This window comes from Chaetomium globosum, genomic scaffold (assembly GCF_000143365.1).
Source record: "Chaetomium globosum CBS 148.51 scaffold_5 genomic scaffold, whole genome shotgun sequence".
Taxonomy (NCBI): Eukaryota; Fungi; Ascomycota; class Sordariomycetes; order Sordariales; family Chaetomiaceae; genus Chaetomium; species Chaetomium globosum.
The window spans coordinates 4,039,520-4,058,833 of NT_165980.1; the positions used below are offsets into that span (position 1 = coordinate 4,039,520).

Genomic DNA, 19,314 nt, shown 5'->3' on the forward strand with positions numbered 1-19,314 from the left:
GGTTTTTCAAAACGAGAAAACAAGAAAACGAAGGGGCTGCGATGGGGCTGGATGCTCAATACTGGGGCTGGTCCTTTTGGGCGGTGGAAACGGGGGAGACGCTCGAGGGTCTCAATGTTGCGACCTCGTGGACTTGTGCGATCGCTTGCTCTTTGTCGCTGTCACCTTTGTAGGTTGTTTTGGCCTGGTGTTTCGACAGTGGAAAGAAACAGCGCGGCTTTCAAATCACAACAAACCGAGACGAGACGTCCTGGTCGGTCACCAACCGGTTCCGGCGACGCCACTGGCGCCACGCCGGAGACAGCGGGAAGCCGCAGCAGCCCTTCCGGAGATGACAGGTGGTGTCAAGCCATGAGCCGCAGAACGGCGGGTTGGTGAGTGGCTCCGCTCCGATCTCATCGCTCAGGGGCTCGGGCGGAGCTATTTCCGTGGTGTAACTCACACAGGCGCTGGATTCATATCGCCCGGTCAGTTTGGGTTTGACGGAGTCAACTTCGACCTACATATGCGTCTTCTTTGGGGTAGGGGGTTGGTTTGGCCTTGACGAACAACCGAAATGTACTCGGGGTTGTCTCGTGTGCGAGCTTAGGTAGTTACTTGCTTGCCTTGATTACTGTCACCATCATCTCATGTTGTTTTTCCTTGCGCTTGACCGTCGATTGGTCAGGCCACCCCTTAGACAGAGGTTCAAACAGGTCGGTGGGGCGCTATTGGGCGCAGAAAGCCCTTTCTACCTTTCTCCCTCCCCTCTCACATTCTCCATCTCCAATCTTAGCTTACCTTTCGTCAAGAGTTCTCCTAGAGAGCTGCTTATTCTCTGCTCAGCCGTCAGCCATTTCTTACCCTTTGTTGCAAACCCGCCCTCAGTGCCCCCTTATTCTCATCTCAAGCTCCTCAACCGCCCGATCGTTTATTGCTCGACCCTCTGCCAGAACTTCCCATCGAACTCCTTCCATTCCTGCTGCGGGCATCTAGAGTTCTAGACTCTCATCCGTTGTTCGCCCTTCGCCACAATCCCTACCAGAACTTCTCCTCGACCTCCGCACCTCGCTCGGCATCTACGCAGCCCGAAAAGCCACCTTCAGCACCACGCGCAGCCCCTCTCAACGACGGGATGGGACCGGCTCATATTCTCATCGTCGGTGTCGACATTGGCGTCTCGTGAGTTTCAACCCCTTCCCCTTCCCATCCCGAGCCCGGTAGCTGATTTATTATCCCCGCACAAAACCAGCGGCATTTCATGTTGCTTGTTAGACCCTGGTGCGACCAACAACCCCCAGGAGCCAAAACTGATAAGGCTACGAGGAGGTACAAACGGTGAGCCACCGTTCGATCTAGAACCGACCGAGTTGGGTCTCGACGAGTCCGGCTATACCTACGGCAGGGGCATCACAGACGACGAGAACAAGTTCACACTCATGAAGCTCTCCATGCTGAGTTCTGTTGAACTTTGCGACCAGGATCATCCACAGGGTCATGAGGTCATACGGCTGCCCCTTGACAAGATCGCTCGCCACCCCGAGATTGACGCGATGGCCGAGTACATCAAGTGCCTATGGGATTATGGATCCTGGCGCGTGGAGGATTACTTGAGCGACAATCAGCTCCGACGTCACCAGGTGGAAGCACGCTTCATATTTGGCATCCCAGCTGTCTGGAAGCAGGATGCTAACAAGATGAGAGAGGCCATCAAGAAATCCGGCATTCTTGCATTCGGTTGTCGTTCACCTGCCGCTCTTGACTTTGTCGCGGAGCCAGTGGCTGCCGCCTTGGCTGCACTCCCCGACGTGGTCCGCGATGAAGGGCTTAACGTACGTGTCCCCTTTCCACATTACCCGGCCTCTCCCATAGAAAGTACCCTGCCCAGTCGTTTGACGGCCTTGTTGAGAAGACATCGACTGACGCGCCTTCTAGGTCAACGACGAAGTCCTCATCCTCGACTGCGGCGGCGGTACCGTTGTAAGTCTATTTCCCTGCCCCATTGCCACTTCACCCTCCGCAGGCACCCTCTGGTACTTGGCTGGGTGATCGGCTAACAGGTCGGTCCGTTGTCCCCAGGATTATGTTGCGTACAAGCTCAAGTCCCTCTCGCCGAACCACGTGGAACCTAAGGAGTGCGTGGCCCCAGAAAGGAAGGTTTCTTGGCTCCATCTTCATGAAAAGCGCCTTCGTCTCTCTCACCAAGCAGAACGTCAAGGCTCAGATGGGCCATAACCATTGGTTACTTGACCACGCCGCACTGGATTCCAATATCGACCAAGAGTGGGAAATCCTGGAGAGGAGAATTGACAGCATCTGGACCGAAGATCATCATGGCAAAATCTGGCTGGACGCTCCGCATACAGGCGGGAATGGCTCCACGGCTGTGAGGATAACAAAGTGAGCCCCCCCCCCCCCTTTTCCCCTTCAACGGTCCATCCCACCTTCACCAAACCGCAACTGCTTCGGAATCAACTAACATGGTCGTTCACTCTAGGGCTAATATGAAGAAATCACTTCTACCCACTGTCGAGAAGATTGCAACTTTCGCTGAAGAGCAAGTGCAGGCTGCCCATCAAGTAGCGGTACGTCTGAACAGGGTTGGCCACCATCAACTCATTGGCCCAACCGTAGTGGTTATTATGCTTGCTCGGTCGGCAACTAACAAGGGCTTATCATGTAGCGGATCGTCGTAGTGGGCGGTTCTGGGCGCAACGTCCTGGTCCAAGCCGAGCTACGACGCCGGTTTGGAGACAAGGTTGTCTTCACCTACGATGAGGGGTGAGGACTTGTCCGGAGAGGCTTGACCGGGATACTTTGTACTGACCACGCCCTTTCCGTAGGGAAATTGCCGTCAAGAAGGGCACCTGCTTGAGGGGAATCCAACTGGTCCAAGACGAGAACAAGCAGCGCTTGGAAATCCAGCCGGCCCAAGACGGGGTCAAGAAGAAGGAGGCCCCATCGAGTTTTGGCTACCGCCTTGACGAATCATCACCGGAGATCAAGTGGTTTATCAGCAAGGTGCGTTTCTTTCTTTCTTTTCTTCTCTTTTTTTTTTTTTTTTTTTTTTTGCCATATAGAGGGTTTTAGATTGTTCTCATAGACGATACGGCGATATGGTAATACGGCGACGACACCGCCAGAGTGGATAATGGTGAATAGTAATGATGATACATGCAGGCCGTGGCCCCGTTCCGCCTTTCTGTGTCTTATCCCTGTTCGGGGCCTCGGGGCCTAGTCGAAACCCAGGGGACGGGTGTAGCTATCCATACCGCATCAGAGGCGGCCCCGTGACAACAAAAGACGATTCGGGTGAGAATTAACACGCTCCCTCGACCAGAGCCACGATAGCAAGGAGGGACTTCGGGCATCCTCTGAGGCGATGGGTGGGTTGGTGGCGAGACGAGACGAGTCGAGTGCACCGACATCGGGATTTCTTGGACAACATCAACCCGCGGGTTGGGTTTCGGTTGGGAGGGGGAGGGGGGAGGAAGTTTGGTCTGGCTCCGACGTGTTGCCTGCCTAGCCGTGTGGTGCATACGCACACAACACCACACACACCGGCGGGTACTCAACAAAGTGTGGCGAACAACCGCTGACAGACCGCCCCTAAAGGCCCCAACAGAAACCTCCCCTCGGGGCGCCGAGGTGTCTTGCAACAGCGGCCCCTTCTTTGTGGGACAATGGGCCGGGCGAGCGTGCCTGCCTGGCACCCACCCACCTACCACCTACCTGGCTAGAATACGCAGCTTGAGGGCCAGCCGGGAGGAGCAAGAATGGGCGTGAGCTGCCCTTGCGCCTGGAGTTCAGTACACACCGTTCCATTCGGGAAACGAAACGGCGGACAAGGGGAGGGGAGAGGAGGGGGGTTCGATGGCGGTGGTGGCGGCGCGAAGCCTGGCTGCTCGCTCCCCCGCAGGCCGTCCGCGGACCACGGCGGGTTAGATGCATGCGTGGTTTTGAGCCGAAGACCGCCGGCCGTACGTCACGCCCTGGCGGGTGGGCATAGCAGGCAGTTGGTTGCCTTGCGCGCCGACGGGCTGCTCGCGCAGAGGGGTGGAGGTGGAAGTGGGATGGGGATAGGAACGGGGATAGCATGCCCTCGGAGACTCCGCCCCTTCCAGAGTGGTCAATGGACCAAACGTTGTTCCTTTCCGTACCCCCATGGGTTGGGTGGCCATCAGGGACCCCTGCTGGCCGTTGCAGGAGGGGAGGGGAGGGGGGGGGGGGCGGGGTGAAAGGGCCGGCCAGACCACAGACCAGGCAACGAGAATGTACACCGGGCTGGTGACGCGTATGGGTCGCCGTCATTATGCTCTGGAGTGATGGAGGCGACCGGTATGACCAAGGGTTCGGTGAGCTGTGCTAACAGGAGCTTGCCGAGGGAGCATCGGTGCGGTTGGCCCTCTGGGCGGCGAGAGTCATGCACGGAGCCCAAGTCGCGCCAGGTGCTGATGATCAGTATAGTGCGTGGTCTTCTGGGCTCGATATGACCTTGGAACGGTTTCCATGCCGTCGGTTGGTGTTATTGATCCATCCACTTCACATCCATCCTCCCGCCCCCCGTCCCTTAGCCCCGTGTTCCGCCTTGCGGGCGAAGACGGAACGGCAAACAAGAAACAGAAACGAAACAGTCGGCTGACGTCAAAAGAGCAAAGCTGCTGTGTGATGGCATGCCTGTCCGGTCCGGTACGACATGTCAAATGACGAAGGATCGGGGGGAAACGGGGATAGAAACCGGGCAACCGTCGATCGGGGGTCGTTGTGTTGGCAACTCAAGGTCGTCAAGCCCACTTCAAGGGTCACAGGGCCAAGAAACTTCTCACAGAACGGCAGAGAGTGTTAGAGAAGGGCAGAGAAGAGAGGTGGCTGTGCATGGTGAGATCAGTCAACGAGACCACAAGCCAGTGAGTGTCTTCGGGTCGTAAACAAGGACCGAACTATCGGGGTCTTGAAACAATTCTTGTCTGTGAAGAAACGACGTCACCCGCGACAGGAAAGAGAGACGGAGACGGAGAAGACGGGGGTGTGTGCGAAAAATCGACGATGAGGCGGCCTCTTCTTTTTTGCCTGTCATTCCTTGCTCGGCTGATGATATGTGTGGCAACGGCACAGCAGGACTTTGCGGTCTGCTCGATCTGTAGGCGTAGCCTCGTCGGATGGACCAAGGAAAAGGAATGTGAACATACACAGTAGGAAATAGGCCCAATACGTCAACGTCCAGCCGCGGCTGAGGCTGAGCACCCCAAGGCTCACACACCAAAGCCTCGCACCGAGTCCATGCTCCCCCCCTCTCCCCCCTCAACCCCGTTGAATCCTCCCGGTGGCACAATTGTGTCTGCATCCATGCCGTCCGTACGCGGCAGAACAGATCTGCTGGGTAGGAATGGCCACCGCATGATATCTCCTTGTGTTCTCGACGTGTGACCACAGCGGGACGAGATAAACAAAGAAAAACGCCCTCGGGAGATGGCGCGTCGCCGCATTGAGGGTGCTGACACATACACCAGCGGCCGACAAGGAAGGCCGCAAGGCAGGATTCTTTCAAAACAGAGTCCGAGAAAGCAGAGCAAAGGAAGAAACAGCGGGGCACATTGTGCTGTGTGGTGTAAAAGAACAAAAAAAGAGTCTGGCCCCAGACCCCTGAACCCCCTGCTCCCTTGACCCCTGACTCCTTGATTTCCCCTGTTCCCCTTGGCAGCGCAGCGCACGGAGCAGGCCTCCCCCATCCAATCCGAACTCAGACTGCCGAGTTTGAATGGCTGTCGGCGTCTGGCTGGCGAATGGATACACAGTACTTAATTTCCCGGCGTATGTGGAGCTTTGTCAATTCCACGGGGCACGATTGGGGTTCAGCAGTTCCCTTTCCGGGGATGGTGGGCAGGTTTGCCGCGTTCTCTCCACTCCGTCAAGCGCACAGCCGCCATCTCCCTCCCTCTCTCTCCCTCTCCTTGGTTACACCTGCTCTGTCAGCGCCGTTGCACCATCCATCCCCTTCCCGGAGGACCACCGGCTGTTTCCCGTGGAAAGAGTAGGCTCTGCCACTCCATTGCCCCTCCATGCACAGTACAGCATCGGGCTAAGCTAACTAAAATCCTAGATGGTAACCCTGCAATGCTTGACACACATGCATACCTTACATATGTACACACATACACATTCTCTCTTTCCTCGCTTGACTGTGCCGTACCCGCGGCCTCCCATGCGGCCTCGTCCCGGAAACACTCGCAGGGCTCGCGCACCACGGGGTACTGATTCTAACCTTGTGGGAGAACCTCACCTCAGCCATTCACTTGCCCTAGTCAAACTTCATAATTTGGCCTCCCTTAACAGTTCCGTTCTCGCAGCAGGCAACGAGATACCAGACATCAAGGTCCATTTCTCCCGAAAGCCGGGGCAACCAGGGGTGGGTGGTGTCTGTCTAGTAGCGGCCGCTCCGGCTGCATCTAGGACTGAGGTTGTGTCCCCCATGACTAACTCTCTGCTTCCGACCTGCTCAGTCTGTCAAGTCTCGAGTTCAACCTGGCGTGGCCGTGCTAGTGCACCCCACGTGGTTTAAGTATTCTGCGCCGTCGTTACACGCCCTCGCTGGCTGTCCCCCCGTACCCACGCTCCCATGGATGAGAAGTCTCGCCATAACTCGTGCCTGGGTACCTTGGTTAGATCAAGCCTCTCCCGGCCGCTTGAACAAGACCCCGGGCTACTTCCAATGCGTTAATGGTCACACATCCCTACAACCTACCTACCTATGCAAGATCGGTTGCAGGCACACAAACCAGGATGCTCCCCACCCATGGACCTCCCCACTCAGCCTTATCAGGCCTCCTCCTTCAACGTCTTTGGTGTCTATCTACTTAATACCCTAGACCCTCCCCTTGTCTCTCCACGTCTCTCTTCTCATCATACGACTTGCAACACACGCACATACACCCACGCACAAGCACACGCACACCACAAGCACACACAAACACCAATAACCGCCGAGACATCACCAAGACCATCACCCATCACACGCTCAACAGCTATCAACAGCCATCAACATACATCAACCACGGCACTGACGAGAACCTAATACGCTTTCACATGACTAGCCGCTCCCGCCGGGTCTACTTTGAAGACGAGGTCCGGGAAACGGAAACCCAGACGCGGCGCACGAGGGGCCACAGCCAGAACCGCCGGCGAAGCCTCAGCGCGGACCGGGTCCACAGCATCTACGACGACGCCGACATGCAGGGCCGCGAGCGGGTAGTCGGGCGGGAGGCCTACGAGCAGCTGTTGAGAGAGAACCAATACCTCACCATCGAGCTGCGGGATCTCGAGTCGACGAGGGCCTGGGCGGACCAGGTCCGGCGCGAGAACGCGGAGCTCCAGCGGGAGAACCGCGAGCTGCGGCGGTCCTCGGACTACACATCGGACAACAACGAGGCGCGGAAGGACTCCAAGCTGCGTAAGAAGTACGCCAAGCTCGAGGTCGAGGCCAGCGAGCTCAGGACCAAGCTAGCCGAGTGGAAGAGCAAGGCGGGCAACTGGCGCAAGCTCTACGAGGACGTCAAGACGGTATACGACGAGACCAAGCGCCGCGAAGAAGACGCCCAGCGCCGCATTGAGAGAATGCGCCAGAACATCATCCTCGTCGAGGCCGCCAGGGACCGTCTAGAGCAAGAGAACGCCACCCTCCGCCGCGGCCGCGAGCTCGAGGAACGCCTCCGCCGTCGGCACTACTAAGTGCCATACATACACCACCCGCTAGCACCGCTGCCGCCGTTAAGAATCGTTAGCCTCTTTCCCAGTTCTAGTCCCGCCTGACATCAGATCAGCCAAGCTCCCACTCAGAGGTCAAGGGCGGACGACCAGAACAACAGCACCAGCAACAATAAAGAAACCAGACAAAAAAAGGGCATCATTTCTTTTCTCTTCACAGCCTGTACAAGTTACGCACAAAATACCAGCATACGGATACGGCATTCTGGCACCACCACCACCACATCACATCACCATCGCCCTCACCCCCCTTCCAAACAAAAGGACGTTTATTCTAATCCACAATCTACCATCATCTTCTTTGTCTCGGTCTACCCGCCGCAAACGGCTGGGCACTAGACTCGGAGCTACCTGTATTATCACTATCGATTTTGACTTCGCAACATGGGTATGGTTGGGGAATTCTCAGGGGCAGGGAAAGGGAAAAGGGGAGGGGGGGGGGGTTCCGGATTCGGTCTTGGGAAGCAAACAAACGGCATCGGCGAATGCTTGGTTCGGGGCTTCAGCGATACCAATGGGATTTTCTTTTGTGGTAGAGCAGGGGGATATGGGCGGCTTGGATTCGGTTGAAGTTGGGTTGGGTTGGCATTCTGTTTGGCTTGGAATTCCCGAGTGTGTTTCTTATCTTTGGATCAAGAACTTTTATCTTCTTTACTTTACTTTTTAACATTGTTTTCTACTTTTATGCACCGTCATCAGCATTCATACCAGCAGCAACAAAGAATGGCCACCAAACAACTGAACCTTCACCAAGGCAACTCAGACTGTGACCGACCAGGGGTTCCGGTTCCAAATGATCATAGAGATATCTCCCGTTCCAACACAGAGAAGAAATCGACATGGCACACAAACCCATAAAAAAGCAGATTGAAACAATAGACCTAGGTTTGAACTCTCACTACCACCCCAAACTTTCCATGCCCGAAATATCCCCTCGCCGCCCCGCTGGCGTACCTACACTAGGTACATACATGCCTGTCTCACCACGTGCATGCAAGTCATGGAGCTTGTTGCTGCTTTGTTAGACAAGGGTGGGCATATTGGATGATACGTATGTGATCTGTACATACAAACATACATACCTACCTACCTACCTACCTACCTACCGACCTTAGGTAGGGAGGTATACATACACGCATGCGGTGCGGTGCGGGACTGCAGCAGAGTCACCAACATACCTTACATTGCAGCCTTGCGCAAGCAAAAATGGACAGTTCGCTAGACGCCACCGACTGGCTGCTTTACCCTGCCACCCTACCCCGGCCTCGGCAGGGAAGAGCGGCGGCGGGGTGGCAAACCCAAAAGCGAAGAAGGTGGTGATTACGGAATGCGGCGTGTATTGAATCCTTTTTTCTTGACATGGAACTTACACGTGTGCGTCTTGCAGGCATGGTGGCTTGCTTGCTTGCTTGGTTCCTTCCTTGCCCAGTTGCTTGGTCAGGATTCGGTCATGACAGTTAGCTGTGTTGTCGCAAAGTGATGCGCGAAAAAGGGCGCGTGCCATGGTGGTGGTGGTGGTGGCCTTTGTTCCTTCGCCGAGCCATGACGGCGCATCTGGCCTCGGGGTCTCGTCCCGTTTCATGTTTCCTGTGGCGTCTAAGTGAGGCTCGTCCTGTTTGGGTCGTAAACTCCCAAGTACCACGTACCACGTACCACATATCCTATATAAATTGTTCCATGTCTGCTTGGCGGATAAAGCGGGGCAAGGCGTGCGGTCCGGCCCTGCCTTCTCGGTTCTCTCCAGGTTGTCTTCTACTGGTTCAGATCTGAAGGTACGTATCTCGTTGGTACGTCGATACTGCCCGCGCAGTTGCCGACCGCTCCCACCTTGGTGGCCTCGGTGGCCAGGCTTGCCAGGTGAGCCGGAACGAGATTGATCGGTTTAGGAGATTTCCCTTCCTTTTCTAGCTGTTGTCCCGAGTTATGTGGCCGGGATCGCCGACGAGATGGATGCAGAGTTCTTGTGCCAGGCTGGACGGTTTGAGATAATCAACTCGTTTTGTCTCTCTGTTGCCTTGCCTTACTTTCTATGGCGGCTGTCTTGTCTTGTCGGAGGTTGTCTCGCGACTTAACCGAGAGTCGCCGTTCCAAGCTCCGGATGCCCGGGTTCTTGTCTTGGTTCACCGTGCTCCACGGCATGGCGGCGCTCTCGTCGACGCACTCTGCCGCAGCATCGGTCCCCGGTGTTCTCAACCCTGGACCGTATGACGAAAGATGGCCGCGTGTCTTGGCGATGAGCGAAGCAAGGTGTCAAACCGTTGCTTTGGCGCTCCGGCGCCGAAACATGTCTTTCCGGCCAATAAATCGGGTTCAAGGGGTCCCCGGTATGTACCTTACTTCGCAGGTGGCGACGGCATCAGACCGGCAGTGGTGCGCGCACTGGATGGATGGATGGAATTTATTTCGCCCGGAGGCACTGGGCCTATAGGGCCTTAGCACGCTAGCTACATCCGGATCAGATCGTTTTGCGTTTAACTCGTACAAGCCCCCTACTTCTTCCCTCTTTCTCGCTGCACCATTTACCTCTTGCGGTGCGCGCACTGCCTGCGCACTGCTGCGCAGTCTCTGGACAGAGGCTTGGCCAGGAAGCTTGGCGGAGAGATCTCCGTTTCCGTGTGCCAAGACACACACCCTCGGCCCCTCCCCCGCACAGGTTTTGGTGTTGAGGGGTGGTTTTCGAGTCTTGAAGGGGGGGGGGTGGTGCTTTATCAGACGGGAAATTCTCGCCTTCATCAACCGAGCAACCGGCCCGGCTGCCGCCCCGTCACCGGCCTCCGGTTTCTGTTCTCAAGATGTTGCCATTGTCCAATAATGCCAGCCGGGTAAAGGAGATATGATTTCCCAAGGCTCCGCATCCTGCCGTGTTGTTGTTGCGGTTGCCCCCGGGTGCGCAATAGCGGAGAGCGGACAAGTCTCCCGTCTGCCTGCGCATCGTGGACTGATCTGCCCCTCCACACCAAACTCAAATGCTCATCTGAGCACAACCTCGATAAAGAGCCTGCAGCGGCCCCGCAGTCTTGAGGTTGATGCCTGACTGGGCGGCCGCGACTTGGTGGGTGACTGCAGCGCAGAGCGCTTCAAGTAACTAGCGCCAATCCACAATGATCGTCTGCGACGGCGGCGAACAAGCAAAGCCGGCATCTCCCCTGAGCTCCCCGAACTTGGCTCTCCCGATTTTGCTGTGGGTTGGCCGGTTTCGGACTCAACCCGTCGGAGCGCTCCTCGTGACTGGACCGACCCATGAGAGAGGGTCCCCATCGCTGCTGAGCATGGTGGATCCCCATGGCGGCAACCTCACCGGCTCGTCAGTAGTGCAGAATCCCGCCATGCCTCCTCCACTGCTTCGACGTTCTCGGCGAAGGGTGGTGGGTTTGAGTGGCCCCGTCTCCAGTTTGTCCGTCCGCGGTGGAGTAGTTGGGGATTGCTTGTGTGGTAGGGCTGGACCCGCATCGTTCGTCCCATTCTTCGATGTTGCCTGTTTGGATGAATACCCAGGCACTCCATAACTACGAAGTAACTACTGCACTGACCCTGAATCTGAATAACCGCCATGATGTGCAGCAGGACATCCGGGCTCGCCCAGATACCGATGACGTGATTACCCGCAGCAAGAGAACTAGACTGCGCTATCGAGGAGGCAGCAGCTAGATCGGTTTACCAAATCATCGGCACGCCGCTGTCGAAGTCTCACGAAGCTGCGAGAAGAAAGATGATGGCTTGCACCGTTTCAGATGCGCCCAGGCTTGGGCTTGGGGGGTGTCGATAGACAGGGCGTCTCTTGACAGCTTGAAGGGTTCCGCATTGGGGAAGGCCATGAAGGGCCTCACCTGCAAGACCACCAAAATGCGGGAAGGATGGGGGGGGAGACAAGACGACTACCACCCATCATCGTCTGGTGTTGATGGTGTGGTGGACAAGATCCGATGAGTGGTCGGGAACCCACCAGATGCGCGCTTCGGTCCTTGCCTGAAGAGCCAGGACTTGGACGACTTGTCGGCATCGGGTAAGCCCCCTGGGTACCCCAATTTGGCCAGACGCAGAGAATACCAGGGAGTGACTCACCGGCCCGCGACCGCCAACAAGCGCCAGGTGAGCAGTTCGGGCCACGTTTATTCGTTGACGTGGGACCCGGGCAGTTTGGGGATTTGCAGACCAGCAAACCAAAACCGACAACTTTCGATGTGGTCATCCAGATTCAATTACGAAGTCACAGCGGGCATTGCTGGCAGCAACCTTGCCTGCCAGTCTGTCAAAACTGTTGCGGATGGCGACGGCTGGAACGCCGGGAGAACAGAGAACTGTCGTACAACACCCGGACAACCCTGGGCCATTCTTCCCAAGACAGCGAGGTGCTGCCGAGACCGCAAGGGTGCAATTTCCACACAACCCAGTTTTTACGGCAAAACACAAATTTTTCGGTGGAAGGAGGCATCCGGATGGAATCTTGGCACTATGTGTGGGGCTCCTGCCCAGACTCCCAGAACCCCCCAGGATGCCTTGTGGGAAAGCCAGAGGCGCCAGGTGTTGTTGGGAGGAGTGCAGCACTGCCGCAGTCGTGCCCTCTTTCCCTCCTGCTTCGAGAGGACGCGTAGGACAGCCAGCCGCCAGAAGTCCACGGCGAAGTTCCAGGCCTCTGGTCCTCGGTGAGCCTTGCGGCGGCCGGGGTGCCTAGAGTTAGTTCTGCCATGACTCCAATTGCTCTCCGCGTGCCTGTTGACGCACCACCACCCACCTCTTTCATGTTTCCCGAAAGATTTGATATCTCGACCCCCCCCCCCCCCCTCCCATCTCCGGGCCCTCCCCTCCTTTCCATCTCCGGGGCACTCTCCAGCGGCCGCTTTTTTTTTTGCATTGCCCTCCTCGCATTGTCATGAAAGGAACAGCCGCATCCTCCAAACCCCCAAGAAAGTCCTGGATCAAAAATAACTGGTAATTAAAACTGGTGGTTGTCCAACAATCCGACAGTCGGTCTGCCTTTTTCTGCCTGCTCCTTTATATTCTTCATTCCCCCCATCTTCCGGATTTTGCACAGGACATTCCATCCTCCCAAACAAGCGAAATTCGTTCCCCGCCCCAAAGGGTGATACCAACCTTGTTTCTCTTTCTACCCATACGATTGACGCCCAACCCGAAACCACTTAGCATTCCTCGCCCAGCCTTGCTCCCACCCGTTCCGCCCCCTGTCGTTCCCGGCTGCAGCCCAATTTTACCCCTTGGCCCAGCCCGCACAAGTTTTTTTCTCACTTATATACCCTCCCTGCCAGTCGGGCACCGGTGCAGCGCGCTCCTCACACCCACTGTCAAATCAGCACACAACACATCTTCTCCTGCTGCTTTAGCCTACATCCAGTCCCAGCCTCGCGCATCAGCAGCGCTCTACTGCCGATATGAGCAGCAGAAGCGTCAAATTCCGGAGGGCCTCGCCCAACGGCTACGACCACCAACGGAGCGACTCGGGTTTCAGCGACTGCGAGAGCCGCGCCTCCAACCCCGATCACGACTACCTCGCCCCGGGCTTCGAGGACCAAGGCCTCTACAGCATCCGCCAGGCCCTCGACACGGCTCGCCAGGAGAGCGAAAAATGGCGGGCGCGCGCCGAGGACGCCGAGGAGAAGCTCAAGGAGGTCCGCAATGACTTCGAGCAGACCAAGGCGCGCATGCGCGCATTGACCAACGAGATGGAAATCGCCAACCAGGCCAAGGAGGCGCTCACCAAGACCAACAAGGAGCTCGTCGAGCAGAACGCCCAACTCCAGGAGACGGTCAAAGACCTGAAGAAGGCCAACCGCAAGAGCAGTGGCGCCTCCTCGCCCTCGGCCTCCAGCGCCACCGCCTCCGAATCCTCCGACGAGAAGAAGGTGCGCCGCAGCGCCAGCAAGCGCCGTAAGGACCCGTCTTCGAGACCCGAGAAGGAGAAGGAGCGCGACCGTGGCCGGGATAAGGAACGGGACAAGGAGCGCGATCGCGAGCGGCACAAGGAGAGCCAGCGCGCCCTCCAGGAAGAGACAGATCGCCTGCGCAAGCGCTTCGACACGCGCGGCGACGAGAGCGACGCCAAGAGCAGCACGACGGCCACCAAGAGTCAGCGCGGCCGCCACGAGAGCAGCTACATTGAGCCCCTCGGCCACGGCGCTCCGAGGCCTGTGGCCGCGGTTCCCGCTTCCCCGTCACGGCCATACTCGGCATACCCGGCGTCCACCGCGCCGACTGCCTACTCTTCCACTCCCGCCTACGCGAGCATCCGCGAGACCTTACCGCGCTCGCTCCACCCCGCCGTCTACGTCGCCGACGACTACAACAACTACGGCGCAGCGGACGACGAAGATCCCGCCTACGCCCACCCTCTTCCCCGGTCTACCCGGCACGCGAGGTAATCCACCCGCGATGGATGGCCTAGCACGCGACAAAAGCGGCGGCAAAACCTGATATTCGGTTGGTCCCGGTCTTGCATTCCTCACAGCGAGGCGCCGATTGGCGGTACCTGCACCAAACATAGCTTCCTCCTGCAGCCCTGCGATGTGCTGCTGCGAGCGTGGCAGATGCGACCAATTCCTGCCAATTCCGGTTTGCTTCCCATCGGGCCGCGTTTTTTTTTTTTTTCTGCTTCGTCGCTGCCCAACGCAGCCCCACATTCTTCCGGAACCCCAATGTCACATCACAGCACCACACCACCACGCACCACACAAAATTTGGAAACCCCCCGAGCGGCCTCCCCTTTTTTCGGCAAATTCAACAAACCCGACCAGGGTGGCGCTTATCTCTGCGCCGCATTCAGCTCGCCGTCAGCCACAACCCTTTTCGGAACAAAATCAGCAGATCGCGCCTTGCTGGGCCGAGCACGGCTTTCACTAAGCGGACCGCATCTCGCCTCGTCCAATATATCGCATGGGGAACCTTTGCTGCTCCACTCCCGGCGGGAACATGTTTCCATGGCGTCGGCGCGGCTCGGGAGGCCCCACCGACGACTCCATCCGGCGGGTGTGGCCGCACCCCGCAGTTTCCACAACAACGTGGGTTCCGAGTCCACCTTGGCTGCAGGTTTTCATTGGTATTGTTTTCTTTTTGTCACATGTTTCTCTCTTGTTGCCTCTTCTCTTCTTGGATGTTTCTTCCCGCATATACCCCCTTTGTTGTTGTAGTTGTTGCTGTTGTTGTTTATTGTGTTGTATCAAATCACAATTACGTTTTGGCATGTACGGTGGAGACGACGGGACGGAAAGATGGAATCGGTTCAACATCATCGGGTCTGGGTAGGCATTGATGAATGGATCACTTGCAGGGAAAGCAAAGGGTATACGGGATCATTTTTTTTTTTTGGGTTGCATCGATAGAGCTTAGATAGACTTTTTCCTTTTTTGTCATGTCTCGTCTTGTCCCCACGGCAACGGCTTGCGTTTTTGTACGACAATCAATGTTGTTCGGTTTTGTATCATGCCGTTGGCATTGGACGGGTGGGAACATGGGGATTGGGATTATAGATGCGACCACGACTCGCAGGAGTTGAAATGCACTTTTTTGAAAGCAACCAGATCCACCGATGCCATTCATGTTGATGCCATGCTGCCGAACGATGGGAAACAGACATCCATGCATTGGGGGGTAGCCTTCTTCCGCTCCTCGCCGCTGACATGGTGATGTGGATGGATGATCGTATCAAGCTGTGCCCCTTGGTTAATTAATGTCACGGCAAGCAACTCGAAACAACAACTATCTCCCCATACACCACGGTCTACATCCAAACACCCCCTGCATCCTACGGGCTTCTATCCCAAGGTATCTATCATAATCCAAGGATGTCCTCGTTAAGCCTCCGTGTTCCTGCTAGCCGCTTGCCAAGTTTATGCCCCGATCGGCCTCGCCGGGACAGACTGGACTGGACGTAAGCGGGAAGCTCGACCCCAGGATCAAGGCCAACCAACCATGGAATTTCATCAACCAAATCCCCCTATCAGGGAGGGAGCTACTGTGTAATAATCACTAGCACTTCCGGCTATGTATAGGCACGGAGGAAGAAGAGCTTGGAATAAACCGACCCATCGTACCCAGCCATCCCCACCCCCTTCCCTCCACACAACACACACACGCACACACACCCGGCACACAACATACAACGCCCTCTTCCACCCCTCCGTCACCTCAGCCCACCCGCGCCGCCCTGCTCACGAACACGCCGTCCCAGCTTCCCGGGACAGCGCCCCCCCCTCCCCCGTCACACAAACACACATGGATAACCCCGCATATCCAAGCTCCCGAGCTCCTGCAAGCCCGACACCCACATTTTTGCGCGCCGCCCGCAACGACGGGTGGGATGATTGATAATAATAATGATGATGGGATGGGATGGGTGGGATTCCCTCTCATCCCTCTCATCCCATCCTATCCCTTCCCACCCGTCCGGATAGTCACAAGACACAGGGCAGGCAGGGCAAAGGTTACAGAGCACAGGTGGGAAATCGGGGGGGCGTCGGGGGTGGTGCAGTATGTAGTGCACGCAGGAAATGAGATTCCCTTCTCTCATCTCGTCTCGTCTCGTCTTGTCTAGTCTTGTATCTTGTCTCGGCTTGGTGCTGGTGTCAGCAGCTTTAGCTTGGGGGGCACAGCAAGGCTCTGGCGGATGGGTAAGCAGCTACTGGGGGATTGGGGGAGGGAGGGAGCTGCTCGTTTCGGTCTGGGGCTGGTGTGTTTATTCGAGATACTTGGTCAACCTACGGGCCCTTATCTTCTACCTCCATGAAAGCAATGTGCGGCTTTGGACGGTGGCAGTGAACTTGGCGAAAGGTGTATGTATTATCAGGTTCGGCTTGGTTGGGGAGAAAATGCCCCCCCAAAATTCAAATCGCTCATGATATGGCCCGATAATTGCCGCAGGCGCAAAATCCCGCGTCAAACCGTAACAAGCTCAAACTAGCCCACGCTATGTGTAGATCCCAGCGGGGACCCAAGCAACCCCTCAACTGGTCGCCGGCGGCGCCGTAGAGCCACCCCCACCGTCACCCTTCTTCGCGCCGCCGTCCTTGGGCGACTCCTTAGCGTCCTTGTCGCCCCTCCCCCTCCCGCCGCGCCTCCTCCCTCCTCGCTTGCTCTGCTCCCCGCCCGCCTTCTCCGTTGCCGGCCTAGTGGAAACCGGGGTCGAGGGCGCCGAATTCGGCTCCGCGGCTGGAGTGGCCTGCGTCTTCGCCGCAGACGGGGCAGGGTGCGGCGCGGCGGCCGATGCAGGTGGGTTCTTCCCTTGGGCTGGGCCTGATGCTGAACCCGAACCTGTCCCCATTCTTGCCCATCTCCTTCCGCTCGAGAACTTGTACCGTGGCTTGCGCAACCGACACTGAGCTAGCAGCCATGGCCTTGATGAGTCCGCTGAGCTCAGCAAAGTCGACGTAGGCAAACCCCTTCTTGCAGTCAATCTCCACGTTCGTCACAGCGCCGAATACCTGGAGGCTCTCCCTGAGAAGAGGCATCGGTAACTCCTTGAGAATGATTGGCATGCTTGATAAAAGCGCGAGTAGCGCCCGAGGACGGCGTAGCCAGGGCGTTTGCCTTTTTAGAAGCCCCGATTTGCTTTTGTGATGCAGACTTGGGCCCCGAGGGAGGGGCTGCTGTCGCTGCTTGAGTTGACGGGGTTGTCTTGGAGGGCCCCGCCGGGGGAGGGGTGGGTGCGGGTTGTGGTGATGAAGCTTGCTGGGTATCCCTCTTTTTCAATACCGTGATAGGCGTCTTTGCTGGTGTTAGGGCCGAGGTTGCTGAGGTTTCCGCGGCTTTCCCGCCACCGTTTTCCCCTTTACCCTTCGTGCCGTCGTCACCAACCCCGCGTTTTCTATTCCGGGACCTGTTCGAAGCGGACGGCTGCGTTTTCGACAGAGCAGGCGATGCCGGGGGCTCAGTTGGAGTAGGAGGCGGCGCGGGCTCGGGGCCGGCCGGTGGGCCCGGTTTTGTATTCTCTTTTGCGGTCGGGGCCTTGGTGTCCGACTCTGCCTTGGCGGCTTCTTGCCGGGCTTTGCGATGCGCGTTGCCCGGGCTAAGGCCAAGATCGCGTTGCAAAATCCGCGCCGCAGCCGCTATTCCCGCCCGGCGGCTCTTAGGCGGCGGCTCCTGGCCACCGGACTGCGAGCCTGAGGAAGGGGTCGGTTTCATCTGGGCGGCGACAGCTTTTGCAGCCTCGGCAGCTTCTGCGGCGGCGGCGGCTTTCTTAGTGAGTATTTTGACCGATTCTCTAGGTCTCTCGGCCGCCTTTTCCGTTGCCTTGTCCTTCTCGGCCCTGCCATCTCGAGATCTCTTCTTGGGCTCCTCAGTAGGTGTAGCAATGGCTTTACCCTTTGTCCCTTGCGAGTCTTGACGCGCATGCTTTGCGCTCTTCGCCGCTGCCACCTCCTTAGCCCTGGCTGCCTTCTTTTCCTTAAGATATTCTACCAATGGCGTTGTCGTAGTCTTCTCCGTCTTACCAAGTTCTTCCACGCCCTGATCGCCTTCCTGGGCCTCTTTCTGCGCATCTGGGTTCGCTAGCGCCTCGAGGAATGCCATAAACTCGGGGTCTTGATCTATGGTGCCTTGCCGCCCGTCGACACGCTTCTTCTCTCCGGGCGTCTTCTTGTATGTGGCGAACTCGACGGTGGGCGGTGACACCAGGGCAGGGTCGTTGTAGGTCTCCTTCGCGTCCTCCCATGTTGCCGACTGCACGTGCTGGAGCAGGGCTACCAGTTCGTCTCTCCTGGTGACGTGGATATATGCTCGCGACGGCTGGGATGGTTTTGACGGACTAGGGTGAATACGAGTTAATGATGGTAAAAGGACATATATTAGGGGGCCCTGACTAACTGTTGCGATACTTTCCCGGGCCAGTACGAGAACCAATCGACCTTGCCTCGCCCAACTTTCCATTCCTCTCCCAAAATAGTGATGAATTCCTCCTCGGTCATTGCCGGCGGCAAGCGCCTGACCACCACCTTCTCACCCTGCGCTGGCGCTTTCGTTCTCGGGGCTTTCGGTGCATCGCTGGAGGATTGACCGCCCACTACACCATTTGTTTTCCTCGACAACAGCTGGGGGGTGGCCATGTCGACTCCTGATCCCTCCACAGGTTTGTAAGGTGGATTGGTTGGTTTTGTAGATGGCCGTCTTTCTGCGGGATTAGCGGGGTTTGGAGGTTGGAAAATGACGATGGGCGAAAGTGAGAACGCTGCGTTTGTGCCGCTGTCAAATGATTGCTCGCTTTGTCTTTGTCGTCGCACAAAGAGGGAATCTTGCGTTCGGGGGGGGGTATATCGAGGTTTGGTAATGGTAAAGAGTGAATGAGCGTCGGGAAATGATGGCTACTTAGGTAGGTAAATAAATGATGAGCAAGAGCGCGCCTCGACTGTTCAAAGCTCAGAGGACTCGAACCTCGAATGGCGATAAGGGTGTGGGGCGGCCTTATCCAGCCCACCAACCCGCCCGCAATTCTTGGCATAACCCAAGGCACAAGCGACGAAGAGGGGCCTCGAACCGCCTTTCGAGGCGCATAAATCTCGGCTCAACCATAGGTACCTCGCTACCTATGTCTGTACACTGGCTGACTGCACCCTGAAGCCTGTTGTTCCTGGG

General features: G+C 57.1%; 4 protein-coding genes across 4 annotated transcripts; 3 read left to right on the forward strand and 1 right to left on the reverse strand.

Annotated features, from left to right (window-relative positions):
* Positions 1-556: 556 nt before the first annotated feature.
* Positions 557-3,505, forward strand: CHGG_08157 (uncharacterized protein; the record flags this gene model as incomplete). Its single annotated transcript, XM_001225812.1, has 8 exons — positions 557-575; positions 891-1,161; positions 1,232-1,811; positions 2,003-2,379; positions 2,477-2,564; positions 2,663-2,760; positions 2,823-3,000; positions 3,320-3,505. 8 exons carry the CDS (start codon positions 557-559, stop codon positions 3,503-3,505), a joined length of 1,797 nt encoding a protein of 598 aa, XP_001225813.1.
* A 3,557-nt stretch (positions 3,506-7,062) lies between these two features.
* Positions 7,063-7,704, forward strand: CHGG_08158 (uncharacterized protein; the record flags this gene model as incomplete). The annotated part of the gene is made up of 1 exon (XM_001225813.1): positions 7,063-7,704. One exon carries the CDS (start codon positions 7,063-7,065, stop codon positions 7,702-7,704), a length of 642 nt encoding a protein of 213 aa, XP_001225814.1.
* A 3,137-nt stretch (positions 7,705-10,841) lies between these two features.
* On the forward strand, positions 10,842-14,114 carry CHGG_08159 (uncharacterized protein; the record flags this gene model as incomplete). The annotated part of the gene is made up of 3 exons (XM_001225814.1): positions 10,842-11,191; positions 11,934-12,383; positions 13,091-14,114. The coding sequence occupies 3 exons, from the start codon at positions 10,842-10,844 to the stop codon at positions 14,112-14,114; spliced, it is 1,824 nt and encodes a 607-aa protein (XP_001225815.1).
* Positions 14,115-16,690: 2,576 nt separating this feature from the next.
* CHGG_08160 (uncharacterized protein) lies at positions 16,691-18,788 on the reverse strand (the record flags this gene model as incomplete). Its single annotated transcript, XM_001225815.1, has 3 exons — positions 16,691-17,094; positions 17,169-18,490; positions 18,550-18,788. 3 exons carry the CDS (start codon positions 18,786-18,788, stop codon positions 16,691-16,693), a joined length of 1,965 nt encoding a protein of 654 aa, XP_001225816.1.
* Positions 18,789-19,314: the final 526 nt, after the last annotated feature.